The sequence below is a fragment of the Ptychodera flava genome, chromosome 15 (genome assembly GCF_041260155.1).
Source record: "Ptychodera flava strain L36383 chromosome 15, AS_Pfla_20210202, whole genome shotgun sequence".
Lineage (NCBI taxonomy): Eukaryota > Metazoa > Hemichordata > Enteropneusta > Ptychoderidae > Ptychodera > Ptychodera flava.
In genome coordinates this window covers 35,373,340-35,387,667 of record NC_091942.1, presented here as the reverse complement: position 1 = coordinate 35,387,667, position 14,328 = coordinate 35,373,340, and the positions used below count along the sequence as shown (strand labels likewise).

The 14,328-nt window shown below is 37.3% G+C and overlaps 1 protein-coding gene across 5 annotated transcripts in view; it reads left to right on the top strand.

Annotated features, from left to right (window-relative positions):
* Positions 1–14,328, top strand: part of LOC139152012 (regulatory-associated protein of mTOR-like) — a 42,260-nt gene that overhangs the window by 9,973 nt on the left and 17,959 nt on the right. For 3 of the 5 annotated variants that reach the window (XM_070725093.1, XM_070725095.1, XM_070725096.1), the window contains exons 3-11: positions 7,147–7,229; positions 7,804–7,962; positions 8,713–8,871; positions 9,455–9,636; positions 10,253–10,312; positions 10,547–10,647; positions 11,003–11,147; positions 13,079–13,253; positions 13,368–13,451. In XM_070725093.1, the coding sequence (XP_070581194.1) occupies positions 7,147–7,229; positions 7,804–7,962; positions 8,713–8,871; positions 9,455–9,636; positions 10,253–10,312; positions 10,547–10,647; positions 11,003–11,147; positions 13,079–13,253; positions 13,368–13,451 (1,148 nt within the window). The remainder of the gene's footprint in view (positions 1–7,146; positions 7,230–7,803; positions 7,963–8,712; positions 8,872–9,454; positions 9,637–10,252; positions 10,313–10,546; positions 10,648–11,002; positions 11,148–13,078; positions 13,254–13,367; positions 13,452–14,328) is intronic. The other 2 variants (XM_070725097.1, XM_070725094.1) reach the window with 1 other exon arrangement.

The following is a 14,328-nucleotide window of genomic DNA, read 5'->3' as shown; positions in this document are numbered from 1 at the left end:
CAAACTCAGATTTGGCAAGGTTGACAGTCAACATTGCTTTACTCAGTCTCTCAAAGAACTTCCGCATGAGCTTGATGTGTTCCTCCCAGGTGTCACTATACAGGACGACATCGTCAACGTAGGCTGCACACCCGTCTAGCCCGGATATGACGTCGTTGATCATCCGTTGGAACGTTGCCGGAGAGTTCTTCATTCCGAATGGCATCACCTTGTACTGGAACAATCCGTCTGGTGTAACAAAGGCGGATATTTCACGAGCACGATCCGTCAGAGGGACTTGCCAAAATCCCTTCAGTAGGTCAAATTTTGTCACATACTTGGCTTTTCCCACTCGGTCGATGCAGTCATCAATCCTCGGGATTGGGAAAGTGTCTGTCTTTGTTAAAGTGTTGACCTTCCTAAAGTCCGTGCACATACGATAACTGTGATCTGATTTGGGAACAAGTATGCATGGCGAACTCCAGTTACTTTTACTGGGTTCAATAAAGTCATTGTCCAGCAGGTATTTGACTTCTTCCTGGAGATATTTCGCTTTTGTTGGATTCAGTCTGTATGGATGTTGTTTTACAGGCTTACTGTCCCCAACATCAACGTCGTGATAGATGACGTTTGTCCTCGTTGGAACATCTTGAAACAGGTGTTTATATTCGTGGAGCAGTTCTTTCACCTGTTGTTGTTGTTCTGGCTGGAGGTGTGCCAACTTTGTAGACTCCAGCTTCTCCAGGATTTCTGAGTTCTGAAGCTTGACCGAGCCCAGCTTTGAGTTTAGAGTATTTTCACTCAAGTCAGTTTCAGTATCACTATCTTCATAATGGCCAGAACTGACTGTACTGACAGGCTTGTTTTAGTAGGATTATCCCTATCCAAATATGGCTTAAGCATATTTATGTGACATAGCTGTTTTTGTTTTCGCCTGTCAGGTGTTATTATGATGTAATTTAAATCACTTAATTTCTTATCGATTAGATATGGCCCAAAGTAGCGAGCATGGAGTGGTTTGCCAGGAATCGGAAGTAGAACAAGAACTTTTTGACCTGGTTCAAACTTCCGTTTTGAGGTGCTTTTATCATATTTGATTTTCATTGACTGCTGAGATGACTCAAGATTTTCTCTGGCTAATTCACATGCTTTAGAGAGTTTCGTACGAAAATCTGACACATATTGCAAAATATTCAGACAATCATCATCGTCTGATAGGAATTTCTCTTTAACGAGCTTAAGTGGGCCACGGACTGTATGTCCAAATACAAGCTCAAATGGGCTAAAACCAAGAGACTCCTGAATTGACTCTCTAACAGCAAAGAGCAAAAAATGAATTCCTTCATCCCACTGCTTCTCTGTGTCAAAACAGTAGGTCCTAATCATGTTTTTCAAAGTTTGATGAAATCGCTCAAGAGCACCCTGACTTTCTGGATGATAGGCGGATGACCTATACTGTTTAATGCCTAGCTGATCCATTACTTGTTGAAAAATACCAGACATAAAGTTGGAGCCTTGATCGGACTGGACACATTTAGGGAGGCCAAATAAAGTGAAAAATTTGACTAAAGCTCTCACTATAGTCTTTGTCTTTATATTTCTCAGTGGTATGGCTTCGGGGAACCGAGTTGATGTACACATTATTGTCAGCATGTACTCATTTCCTGATCTTGTTTTTGGTAGGGGCCCAACACAGTCTATTAGTATCCTACTAAATGGTTCTTGAAATGCAGGAATTGGCTGTAAAGGGGTCTTTGGAATGGTCTGATTTGGCTTTCCTACCATTTGACATGTGTGACAAGTTTTACAGAAATGTGCTACATCCTGCCTGAGATTAGGCCAATAAAAGTGACTGAGAATTTTATGATAAGTTTTCCTGACTCCTAAGTGACCAGCCCAGGGGGTTTCATGGGCCAGGCGCAATATTTCAGCATGGTAGGGCTTTGGAACCACAATTTGATGTTTTATAGCCCAATCGTCATCAACCAAAACATCTGGAGGTCTCCATTTACGCATGAGAATACCAGATTTTGTATAATAGGAAACAGAGCTATCTGAAGTTTTACCTTCATCATCTACCCTGTCAAACAAAGACAAAATATCTGGGTCTTTGTGTTGTTCTGCAATGAGATTTGGTCTAGAAAATGTCTGACTTTGGTCAGCAGAAGTTTTACTGGAAGTTTCAAATCCACGAGGGATAACGGAATGCTCCGTGTCAAACACCTGACTGAGAAAGGTGTCATTTAAGTCAACATCTGTGACATTATTTTTGAGAGTATTTTGATTCTCAGAAGTTTTCTTTGACATGGCTCGAGTAATGGCACATGATGGGAAAAGGCCGGGAATGTCTTCCTCTATTGGCTCTGGATTTTGATCTAAACTAGGATTATCAGTCACAAGTGGATTAGTAATGACCTTGTCCCCAGCAAGGTCGTTTCCAAGAAGAAGGTGAATCCCTTCAAAAGGCAAAAAAGGCCTAATACCTAAAGTCACAGGTCCAGAAACAAAGTCCGTAGACAAATAGACATTATGGAGAGGAACAGGAATGTAGTCATTACAATCTACCCCCTTAATAAGAACTTTAGAACCTGAAAATGACTTTTCAGAAAACGGCAGGGTATCTGCCAACAAAAGAGACTGGGAAGCCCCGGTATCTCTTAAAATTTTGACAGGGGTAGCGGAAGAAAAATCACTAGAAAGTGATATAAAACCATCATGAATAAATGGTTCGAAAATACCCATAATGCTATCCTGAGAAGAATTGACCTTGACCTCATTAATTGGGGATAAAAGGGGTTTAACCTCAGAAAATGTGTTGCACACATTATTAGACTCTAATTGAGTTGATGAAGAAATAAAGCCGGTGGGCTTAGATCCACTTTGACCACTTTGACCTTCACGTTTTCTTTTCAACTTGAAACACTCTGACATTAAATGGCCGTCTTTCTTGCAATAATTACAAGAAAGTGTACCAAACTGTTTGTCAGAAGGAGATTGAGACTTGGGATCTGATGATGTGGAAGTGTTACTTGAATTTTGTGAACTGTTGTCATTTGATTTCCTACTGTCCTTTGAGAAATTCTTGGATGAAAAGGACGAGTTAAATTTACCTGCATTGTTTCTGTATGAAAAGGACTGGGATGGTTTGCTGAGAAATGAAGATTTGTGAGTCAATGAGTAATCATCGGCCAAACGTGCAGCAACCTCTAATGTATCTGCCTTTTGTTCATTGATAAACGTCTTGATGTCACTCCGGATGCACCTTTTAAATTCCTCAATCAAAACAAGCTGTCGTAATTTGTCATAATTCTGACTGACCTTTTCCGAAGAACACCAACGATCAAACAGTTGTTCTTTTGTTCGAGCAAATTCAACATAAGTTTGATCTTTCACCTTCTCACAATCCCTAAATTTCTGACGGTAAGCTTCAGGCACCAACTCATAACCCTTGAGAATTAATTCCTTCACAGAATCATAATTTGAAGCCTGCTCTACTGACAACTGAATGTAAATTTCTCTGGCTTTACCCACCAAAGCACTCTGCAAAAGCATAGACCAGGACTCCTTAGGCCAATCAGACTCTGAGCAATTTTCTCAAAATGAAGGAAATATTTATCAACATCCTTTTCTTGGAAGGGGGAACTAACCTGAAATGCTTAGTGATGTCAAAATTGTCTGAAGGGAAGAATTTTCCTGACTTTCCAAGCTCTAAACGTCTCATTTCTAACTGCAGTTGGTGTTCTGCTAATTCTCTTTCCTTTTCTTTTTCCTCTCTTTCTTTCTCTCTTTGTCTTTCTTCCATTTCTAATTCTTTCTCTCTCATTTGTAATTCTAGTTTCTTGATCTCCAAATTTGTCTGCATTACTAATTCTAATTTTCTGAGTTCAGAGGTAGACTCGGGCTCATAATCTTTTAAGGCAGACTCCTCAAAATGGCCTGATTTAACTAAATGTTTTGCAATCTTGAACTGTATTTCTCGCTTGCGCATAGATCGTTTAACTTCTACCTTAAGGAAATTGGCCAGTGTTATGAGGTCGTCTTTTCTGAGGGAATCAAATGTGTCCTGATCAAGGTCATCCATTTCCTCTGGTTTAAATTCCGCCATGATTAAATTTCGCTGAGTTCACAGTATACAGTAGTTTTAAAAAGGCTGGCAAAATGTTGTCAAACGGCTCAAAATGTTCGATCCCGGACGAGCCCCCAATTTGTTACGTGCAGAGAAAACGAACAAAAGGGTGAACTCAGCAGTTAATGTTTAAACAAAATTTATTACAAAAATAAAACTAATTGCTAAGTCAGGGATAGAGTACAAGCTTTAAAAGTGTACAGACTACTTATCTCAGCTGGGACGGCAAAGCTCCAGTCTCAGAGTTGTAACAGTCAGTCGGATGAATGAACAGTCCTTCGGCTTGCAGGCTTGTAGTTGCACAAAGTCCACAGTATAAATCCAGCGTTGACAGTGAAGGTCTTGAAAAGTCTTGAGAATGACTACTGCTGGAGTTTAGTAACACACAAGAGACACGATCCCAAAAGTCTGACTGGAAGCTGTGCACGTCCCTTTTATAAAGGCATGTAAGAACAATCTAGAACTTTTATTGACATGCTAATTACTGTTCTAAAATTATCTCCCTTACACAACTAATCAACTTTCCAGAACATTCCAAACATGACTAATTGAATTCAAGGTTGTGAGGTCATTAAGGGCAGTGACCTTGAGAATGTTCTAGACTAATTGAACTCAGGTCATGATGAGTGTGGGGTAAATGACCTACATAACAATATGCACGTCAATTTGTTTTGTGATACGATCCAATATGGCCGCCAGGCGGCCATTTTATTACGATTTTTTCATGTACAGAGCCATAACTCAGACATGTTTCAACCGATTTTATTCAAAGTTGGTACAAGGACATTGACCAATGTCATAGATATGCACGTCATTTGTTTTGTGATACGATCCAATATGGCCGCCAGGCGGCCATTTTATTACGATTTTTTCATGTACAGAGCCATAACTCAGACATGTTTCAACCGATTTTATTCAAAGTTGGTACAAGGACATTGACCAATGTCATAGATATGCATGTCGATTTGTTTTGTGATACAATCCAATATGGCCGCCAGGCGGCCATTTTATTACAATATTTTCATATACAGTGCCATAACTCAGACATATTTTAACCGATTTTATTCAAAGTTGGTACAAGGACATTGACCAATGTCATAGATATGCATGTCAATTTGTTTTGTGATACAATCCAATATGGCTGCTGTGTGGCCATTTTATTACGATTTTTTCATGTACAGAGGCATAACTCAGGCAAATCTCAACCGATTTTATTCAAAGTTGGTACAAGGACATTGACCTATGTCTTACATATGTACGTCAATTTGTTATGCGATATGATCCAATATGGCCACTAGGCAGCCATTTTATTATGATATTTTCATGTACAGAGCAATAACTCAGACATGTTTCAACGGATTTTATTCAAAGTTGGTACAAGGAGATTGACTAATGTCATACATATGCATGTCAATTTGTTATGTGATACGATCCAATATGGCTGCCTTGCAGCCATTTTATTACGATTTTTTCCTGTCGAGGGCCATAATACTCTAAGGCATATCTTAACCGATTTTATTCAAAGTTGGTACAAGGACATTAACCTATGTCATACATATGTATGTCAATTTGTTTCTTGATATGATCCAATATGGCTGCATGGCAGCCATTTGTTACAATTTTTTCGTGTCCTTAGCCAAAACTTGGCATGTCTCAATTTATGAAGAGGACTCTATCCTCTTAGGACATGTAATCAAAGTACCCATTAACAAGTGGGGACTGTGTCATCAACGATGACAATGTGTGTATTATTATATATAAATGTATACAAAAGTTATCAAAAATAGGTACATCTCGGAAGACACTATTGTTATATACATAAATAAGATTTGTACATGTATTCAGTTTAAGTATTTACAGTGACATTGTTAGACATAGAATCTGGAAAAATCACAGATTGTACAGATTGTATGCTATCTCTCTTTTTCATTGCAAAAAATATAAACTTTGATAAATTATGGATAACAGTGACATTCTGCATTTGAAATAGCAGAGTAAACTTACCAATGGATGGATGAGTGTAAATGTTGCGTGGTAAATATTTGGTTGAGCTCTTTACATAATGGACAAATAAGGCAAAAGTGATATTCATCTTCAATATTGCTTGTATCACAGTAACAACCAACTCTGTCCGAACGACTAATTATTAAATATCTGTCAGATTCAATTCATAAAGAATGTGCAGAAAGTCTAAAACGACATACAGCACTGCGAAAGTTGTGTACCTGAATAACTGACAAATATGACTCACAAGAAAATGAATTTTTGATATTATAAGTATCAAGCTTACTAAATATAGGTTCACTGGCATGCCAATCTTGGATATAAATATCTGTTCTGCGTTGTTTAAAAAGGAGGATGAAGCTATTTTAGATATTTGATGGGAAAATTTTACCAGTTATGATGTAACTGAAATGCAACAGTAGTATTACCTGATGTTTACTAGTGACACACATGAATCCTCAAACTCTGCATAGTAACTTGCCTTGCTGTATTTCATGACCACACAAATTATACACCATTGTGAAATATCTTGCTTCAGCTGACCCAGTCACTAGAGTTAAGGTTATTGTGATCAGTCATGTCGGTGTAATCAGTCATAGTGGGGCACTCAAATGAAAACACAAAATACATGTTCCCAAACACACAGTGTGCCTCCAAAAGGGCATTTTGTATGATATTGTTGCAACACAATGTCTTGAAGGACATATTGAAGGTGTTGTCAAAGTCTGCAATTTTGTGGCTTGCATTATCAGAATGTTTATGACACGTTACGCTGTAAAGGTGAGGTGCGTTAATTTATAACTCATTGAACTGCTTTTAGAATTTGCAGTCCATGGATACGAAATGAAAACGAAACCAACCAGCAAGGGTTTTTCCTTGCGAATTTGCATACATATCAGTCATTTACAGCACAGCTTACTTCCTCCTTAATAAAATGGAAGTGTATCAGATTATAATGGTTATAGATACATTCAGCAAATGTGTAATGTTAAGTGTTTGCCTCAAATTTTGAAATTTTTATTATGTTTTTACCCTAGATCCAATATCCATGAGTCCACAGAAAGCTCTGGAAGCCATTGGTGGTAATTTACAGAAACAGTATGAAAGATGGCAACCCAGAGTAAGTAAACATAATATCACTGGGCCTTACAATATCAACACCTTTTTTTCATGTGAAAACCTGTCTGGCTTTTGTGTACTTAAGGTAGCCTACATATTTGTTGATATACATTATCATCTTGTAACTGAATTATATCATGCTTGCCACGTTTCTATTTATCGTTGCTCAGTATTAATAAATTAAAGATGTTGTCATGTCATCAGAAAATTATCAGTGTAGCATAAAAATAAACATAGATGTATGATTTTTGTACGCCCTTCCCTTTTCCATTATTTTGTAATTCTGTTGATTCTATTGTGACCCAATATGATGGGCATGTAGTTCAACACAAACATAGGGACACTGGTCAAGGTGTCCTTGGCTTTCTCCTGCCACCTGTCAAGATGATGAATCAACAAATAATAAAACTGCAAATACTGCTGCCATCAATCAAATCAATAAGTATTAATCGCTACAGAATGCATGTTATAATTTTGGGCTTTGTTTGATCTGTTCTTTGACAGACGTGGAAGATAGATTATTTTTTCTATTATGTTGTGAGCAATAAGCTATATATTTCTCTGTTTCTGTGCAGGCAAGGTATAAGCAAAGCCTTGATCCAACTGTAGAAGAAGTGAAAAAGCTATGTACTTCACTGAGAAGAAATGCCAAAGAAGAAAGAGTTTTATTTCATTACAACGGCCATGGTGTTCCTAGACCAACTGTCAATGGTGAAATTTGGGTATTTAACAAAGTAAGGGAAATTGTATTGCAAACTTCAATATTGAAAATTCTGTTCTTGTTACAGTTTGTTTTGTGATCAGTACAAGGAATTCACCAGCTGCTCAAGTATGTTAAACATCTATTGTGAAAAGAGGAAGTGTGTTTTTATTGCCTCTAAATGTGTGCCTCCCACATAGATTACTAGTGTTACCATTACTTTGTAAGTGGCATTGCTGTCTTGCTGTGTTTCTGTAGATAATCTCTGTACAAAGTATTACGCACACTAGTCAAAATTATATGTACTGCAAAAGGGAATAATTAAAAATTAAAGTATATTTTTACGAGCAAAATATAACATAAGAAGTATCTTTTCAGTCGTACCCTTGTCAGTTTCGTGACTGGCAAGCGGTTTTATTGTGGTCATTTGAAGTTGTGTGTGATGACATCATAAATTGTAGTGCGGACAATGAAACACCATTGTCTTTCGAAAACAATGGAAAATTTGATGGGTTTATTACCATGTATGTTCATTTCAACTGGCAGTTTGGTCGATGACTCACCATGTCTAGAATGTTAACCAGACAACAGGCAATAGAAGGCAAACATTGGCCTTAAAAACCAAACAACAATCCAGTGACTACTGTTGAAGCAAAATATTGAGATGTTGATAAAGAAAGTGATAGAATTTGGTCAATTTTAGTACCTACACTTAATTCAGATTGCTCCTTAAACTTTTGATATTCTGTGTCCTAATCTCCTGTTTTGCTTTCACTTTCTGTAGAGTTACACACAGTATATACCGCTGTCAATCTATGACCTTCAAACATGGATGGGAAGCCCTTCAATATTTGTGTATGACTGCTCCAATGCCGGCATCATCCTTGAATCATTCAAACAGTTCTCACAGCAAAGAGATCAGGAATATGAGGCATGTACTCAAGTTAGTAAAACCACTGTCTTGTGATTATATAGCTTAGTAGTTGCTTTGTAATGGATTGTGTATATTCAGTTTGTAGTTTTGTTACTTTTGGCACCAAACATTGTACAAGATCTTCTCTCAGGCATGCTAATGTTTCCCAAGAGAGATATACCCCTAACATGATTGAACAATAACAAAGTTACAATATTTGCACAACTGAATTCTTGTCTCTGTTTGATTCGCTTGTCTGGAATTGCTTCCTCATAGTTAAATCCATAGATGTCTGCATACATAATTCACACAATTAATCTGCTTGTCTTTAGCTGACAGTCTATGACAATAGATTTTAGATCTACATGTATAGGAATATACTATTATAGGTGTAAATGATCAAAGAGTAAGAATACATTGGTATGAAGATTTTTTACGGTCAGATTTTATGGTAATGAATATTTTTTATTATTTTTATAACATCTGACCATAGCAATAGTTGTTTGTTGTGACAAAAATTTCACTGATTTCAATACGTATTTATGGATGTGACAAAGTTATTCTATGCACGGTTTATGTTTATTGTCACATTTCTTTTTTTGCTGTTTTGCAGCTAGCACAGATAAATCGCAATCATCCAGGGCTGCATAACAACATGCCTCTGCCTCCACCTTTGAAGAATTGCATTCAACTTGCTGCATGTGGATCTTCACAGTTACTTCCGATGAATCCAGACTTACCTTCTGATTTATTTACATCTTGCCTTACAACACCGATCAAAATAGCTTTAAGATGGTAAGTCTTGTCGACAGAAATAACTGTTGTTTTTGTTTGTCGGTGTTTTAGCAGTGCATTGCAATCAGGATGTTTGTATAGTGGTAGTAGTAGTAGCACATGGTTCCTCCTTTGCATCCCTGATTGTAGTAGTCATAGTACATGGTTCCTCCTCCACCACCCCTACCCCTTTGAAAGGAGTAGTTAGTAGTAGTAATAGTAGTAGTAGTAGTAGTAGTAGTAGTAGTAGTAGTAGTAGTAGTAGTAGTAGTAGTAGTAGTAGTAGTAGAATTAGCATGATAGGGGTTTGACATGTGATCATGACTACCTAGGAAAATTGTGGCATTTTTGAATTGTCACAAGACAGTTCCGTCGTATTATTGTGCTGGAAAGGAGATATCTACTATTGCGCAAGAATTTGACAAACACATGAAGCAATTTTTCATGAGTAACTTTGATACCCGATAGTTTGTGAATGTGCAAATTCATCTAGCATATTGTTATCTCACATATTTCATCTTCCAAATGTGATGATAGATTTTCCAGTCTCTTATTTTGACCCTAGCAGACACTAATCATCTTGCTAAATGGTGAAATTTTAAAGTTTAATATTTTCTGTTGGTATGTCTCTCCACAGGTTTTGTTGTCAGAAAAGTGCCAAACTAGTTCCGGAGGTCACGCTGGACCTCATAGACAAGTAAGTTATATTTACTTATATAAATTAGGTATCGTATTGAACGTTTACTGGAGAGAGAACTGCAGAATAAATAATCAAGAAATGCAACTATCCTCCTCTACAAGGGGTGTGTATGTCTTACCAAGGTCTTATGTGTGCCATGGAAATGTGTTGCTAAAAAAGGAAGTTAAAACTTGCATGAATTTACCAAAGTTCAGGTAATCTGAGAGTTAACTTCTTGTTTATCATTTTCAGAATTCCAGGTCGCTTGAATGACAGACGTACACCACTGGGAGAGTTAAATTGGATTTTTACTGCCATAACTGATACCATTGCCTGGAATGTTTTACCCAGAGGTAATTTAGCTGAATATTTGAATGACTATTTCTCAATGTTGTACATGTGTGTTTTTCTTTTCCTTTTTCACTTTTCATTATTTCGTTACAAACATCTCATGAAATTTTCTCATTTCACCTCATTTGCATTCAAAAACTTTATCAAGCATGTGAATAACCATGATATGTTCAAACATTTTCCACTATCAATTTATGCCACATTGATTTCCAGTTTATTAGACAGTAAAATTAGTGTAGTGTAGAACATGTGATACTGACTTCAAATTGATTTAGTAAATATTGTGATTACGTTGTGTCCAGATTATTAACAAAAACTGTCACGTCATTCTGACAGAGAAATTTATTTGTTGTACAGAACTCTTTCAGAAGCTTTTCCGACAAGATCTCCTTGTGGCTAGCCTGTTCCGAAACTTTCTACTGGCAGAAAGAATCATGAGATCTTATAATTGTACGCCAGTGTCAAGTCCACGACTTCCCCCGACATATCACCATCCAATGTGGTAAGTTATCGTACTGTGACAATGGTGTTGCAGTGTTCTCCCCAGGCCATTTTAGCGTAGCGGTCCCGCTACGCTTTCGCCTCTGCCCGCTACGCTTTGATTCTCCCCGCAACGCTTTAAAATATTCCCGACATCCTTTAGTTCACACGCTAGCGCTCTGCGTAGCTACCAGCTGTTGCATACATTGTCTACACATTAGCGCTCACTGCAACTTTCAACCTGGTTAAAGAGTGGAAGGTGTGAAGTATGGTATGCGTCCGATAAGTTGTCCATAAGTGTTGAGAGGAACGTTAAAACAATAGAAGAATCGGCTGGGTTGTTCACAAGTTTTCATTCTACAACGACTATTACGACCAACAAATACCTTTAGTCGATATAAATCGAGGACAAGTATTCACAGAGTTAGGCGGTGTAGCACTAGCGGGGCCTTTGATCACATTCCCATGCTTTGATCAACGAAATGGACCGCGAAAGAAACAAAAGAAGCAGTTGACTAGTGAGGTTGATTATGATTTTACAACGATGATCTTATTTTTTGTCCGAGTAAGATCACGATCGCGATCGAGTTCACATTGCATAAATTCCAATATGGCGGCGGCCATGTTGGCCGACGTGTTTATAACGTGTTGACATTGATTGTGGTTCCACTCTGACACGTTCTCTGAAAGATTTTACACCAGATTTTCGAGCGATTCTAGTCGTACTTAGTTCATGTCTTGTGATCATCTTGGTGGTATTTTTGAAATCAAGAATCGAACGACGATGTTCAGTGGTGGGGGGGGGGGGGGGGGGGGGGGGCGGCTGGTTGATTGATCCCCGAGATGAAAATTATTCGCGGTGTTTGTCATTCAAAAATGATATAAAACTCAATTACATTTGAATTTTTGTAAAGCTTAAACTTGTGAATTTTCTTCTTTGTTGCGAATTTTCGACAATTTTATTAGCAATATATGTATTAATGAAACTCCAATCAGACGAACCATTTCTTGCTTTCAATCTGAACTTGCTGTTACTGTTTGAATCTTCTATTTTAATTGCAACTGTACTATACTGTGATGATTTATTTAAGTGTAATAAAGAGTTTCCATGATGTTCAAATTGCATACTTGTGTGTTACCATTGCATTTTGTTGTGAGTGTACATGAATGCATGGGTGCATGTGCAAGCTTATATCCATATGCAAATATAAATTAATGATATGCAAATGATTATGCAAATTAGCCGCTACGCTTTTGCTTGATCCTGGGGAGAACTTATCGTACTGTGACAATGGTGTTGCAGTTTAGGTATTCCAGACTCAACTTTCAGGACAATGTTTTGCTAGAGTTTTTGGAGATTGGTATAAGGCTACAGGAGTCCTGCAATAGTGACAACATTTCTGCAATCTGTTTACACTCTGTTTGATACACCAATAGAACCATAGTTATCTCTCTTGGTAGTAACACCCATTGACTTTCAAGCCTTGAAGGGACTACAGTATTTTGTCAAATTACTTGAGTTATTTTTGTTTTATTTGAGCAAGTATTCATGTTTTACTACTCACTGAAACATGTTAAATTGTCAGCCATCAGATCTCTACTCCTTCTCCTTTATAGTACATACCAGAAAAAAAACTATATTGATCACGAAATGTTGCATGTAGTATGACTTTTGATGGTAGGGAATGATTGGATAAATTAAAAACAAAATATTCAGTGTATCTCTGGTGCCCCGTGATTATTGTAATAATTTATAGTTTCAAAATTAACCGATAAGAGATACTTATAGTTAAAGAAGTTTTTAATTTTATGCAGTTTGAGTCAGTCTGAGCAAATAGATCATTTCTTGTGCACCATGAAGGATACCGTATTTTGAAAGACTATTTTCAACAACATGGAATATGCTTCCTATAGTAAATTGGCGTTTAATCACTCTGTTGTTGCAAATTACAGGCAAGCTTGGGACCTGGCTGTTGACCATTGTCTATCTCAGTTGCCATCAGTTTTACAAGGAGCAGAATACAGCCACAGTCCATTCTTTGCTGAACAATTGACGGCATTTCAAGTCTGGCTTACACTGGGTTCTGAAAAACGAAATCCACCGGAACAGTTACCCATCGTTTTACAGGTCAGTTTGCCCATACACTTATCTTCAGATCATATGTCTCCAAAACTACACTTTCATTGACTGATACAATCCTATGTATTCTTGACTAACATAAAGAACACATTAATTTTCCAGGTGCTTTTGAGTCAAGTTCACAGGTTGAGGGCATTAGATTTGCTGGGGAGGTTTCTGGATCTTGGTCCATGGGCTGTCAGTCTGGTAAGTGTGGTGTATATTCAATTCAATTCAATTCAATTCAATTACTTTATTATCCACAATAAATGTAGAAATTTGCCGTCAGGCTCATCATATACAAATTAAAATAGTACAACTAGCAAAAGCATTCTATAAAAAGGGACGCTATTACACATTGAAATGCTTAAAAACACACACAAGGTAGCGACATAGATACAAAAATTGAAACACAGACGGAAACAACAAAGGACCAACTGGAGGTTTAAAACAACTACATCGAGTTTGAGTTTAAAATTGAAACTGCTGATGGAAGAAATGACTTTTGAAGAGGTTTTTCTTTGCACGAGGAACCCGAAAACGTCTCCTGACGGGAGTTTCAGGAAGTAACCATGGAGAGGGTGATCAGAATCATTGACAATATTCTGCGCTTTCCTTTTCACTGCCAGCTGGTAAAGGTTTACAAGGAAATTTTGACGACAGCCAATAATTTTTTCTGCCATCCTCACAGTACGAGAAAGCTTACTTCTGTTTTTGACAGTCAAATATCCATACCACAAAATGATATTATAGGTTAAAACACTCTCAATGAGGGATCTGTACACCATTTGTAAGATATTTTGACTCACATTGAACGATTTGAGTTTCCTGAGAAGGTATAATCTTTGTTGGGACTTTTTCGCTACATAGTCAGTATTTTCATCAAATGTGAGTTTTTCATCTAGAAATGAACCTAAGTATTTGAAACATGAAACGACTTCAACAGATTCTGTGTATATGGCTTCTGCAATCCTCTATCAGCTTTCATTGAAAGTTTGGTGGTCATCATAAATTGAAAATTTGAATCACTGGACAAGTTCACATATGGCAATTTGAGGAACAACGTATCTTGTTGATTTCAAAG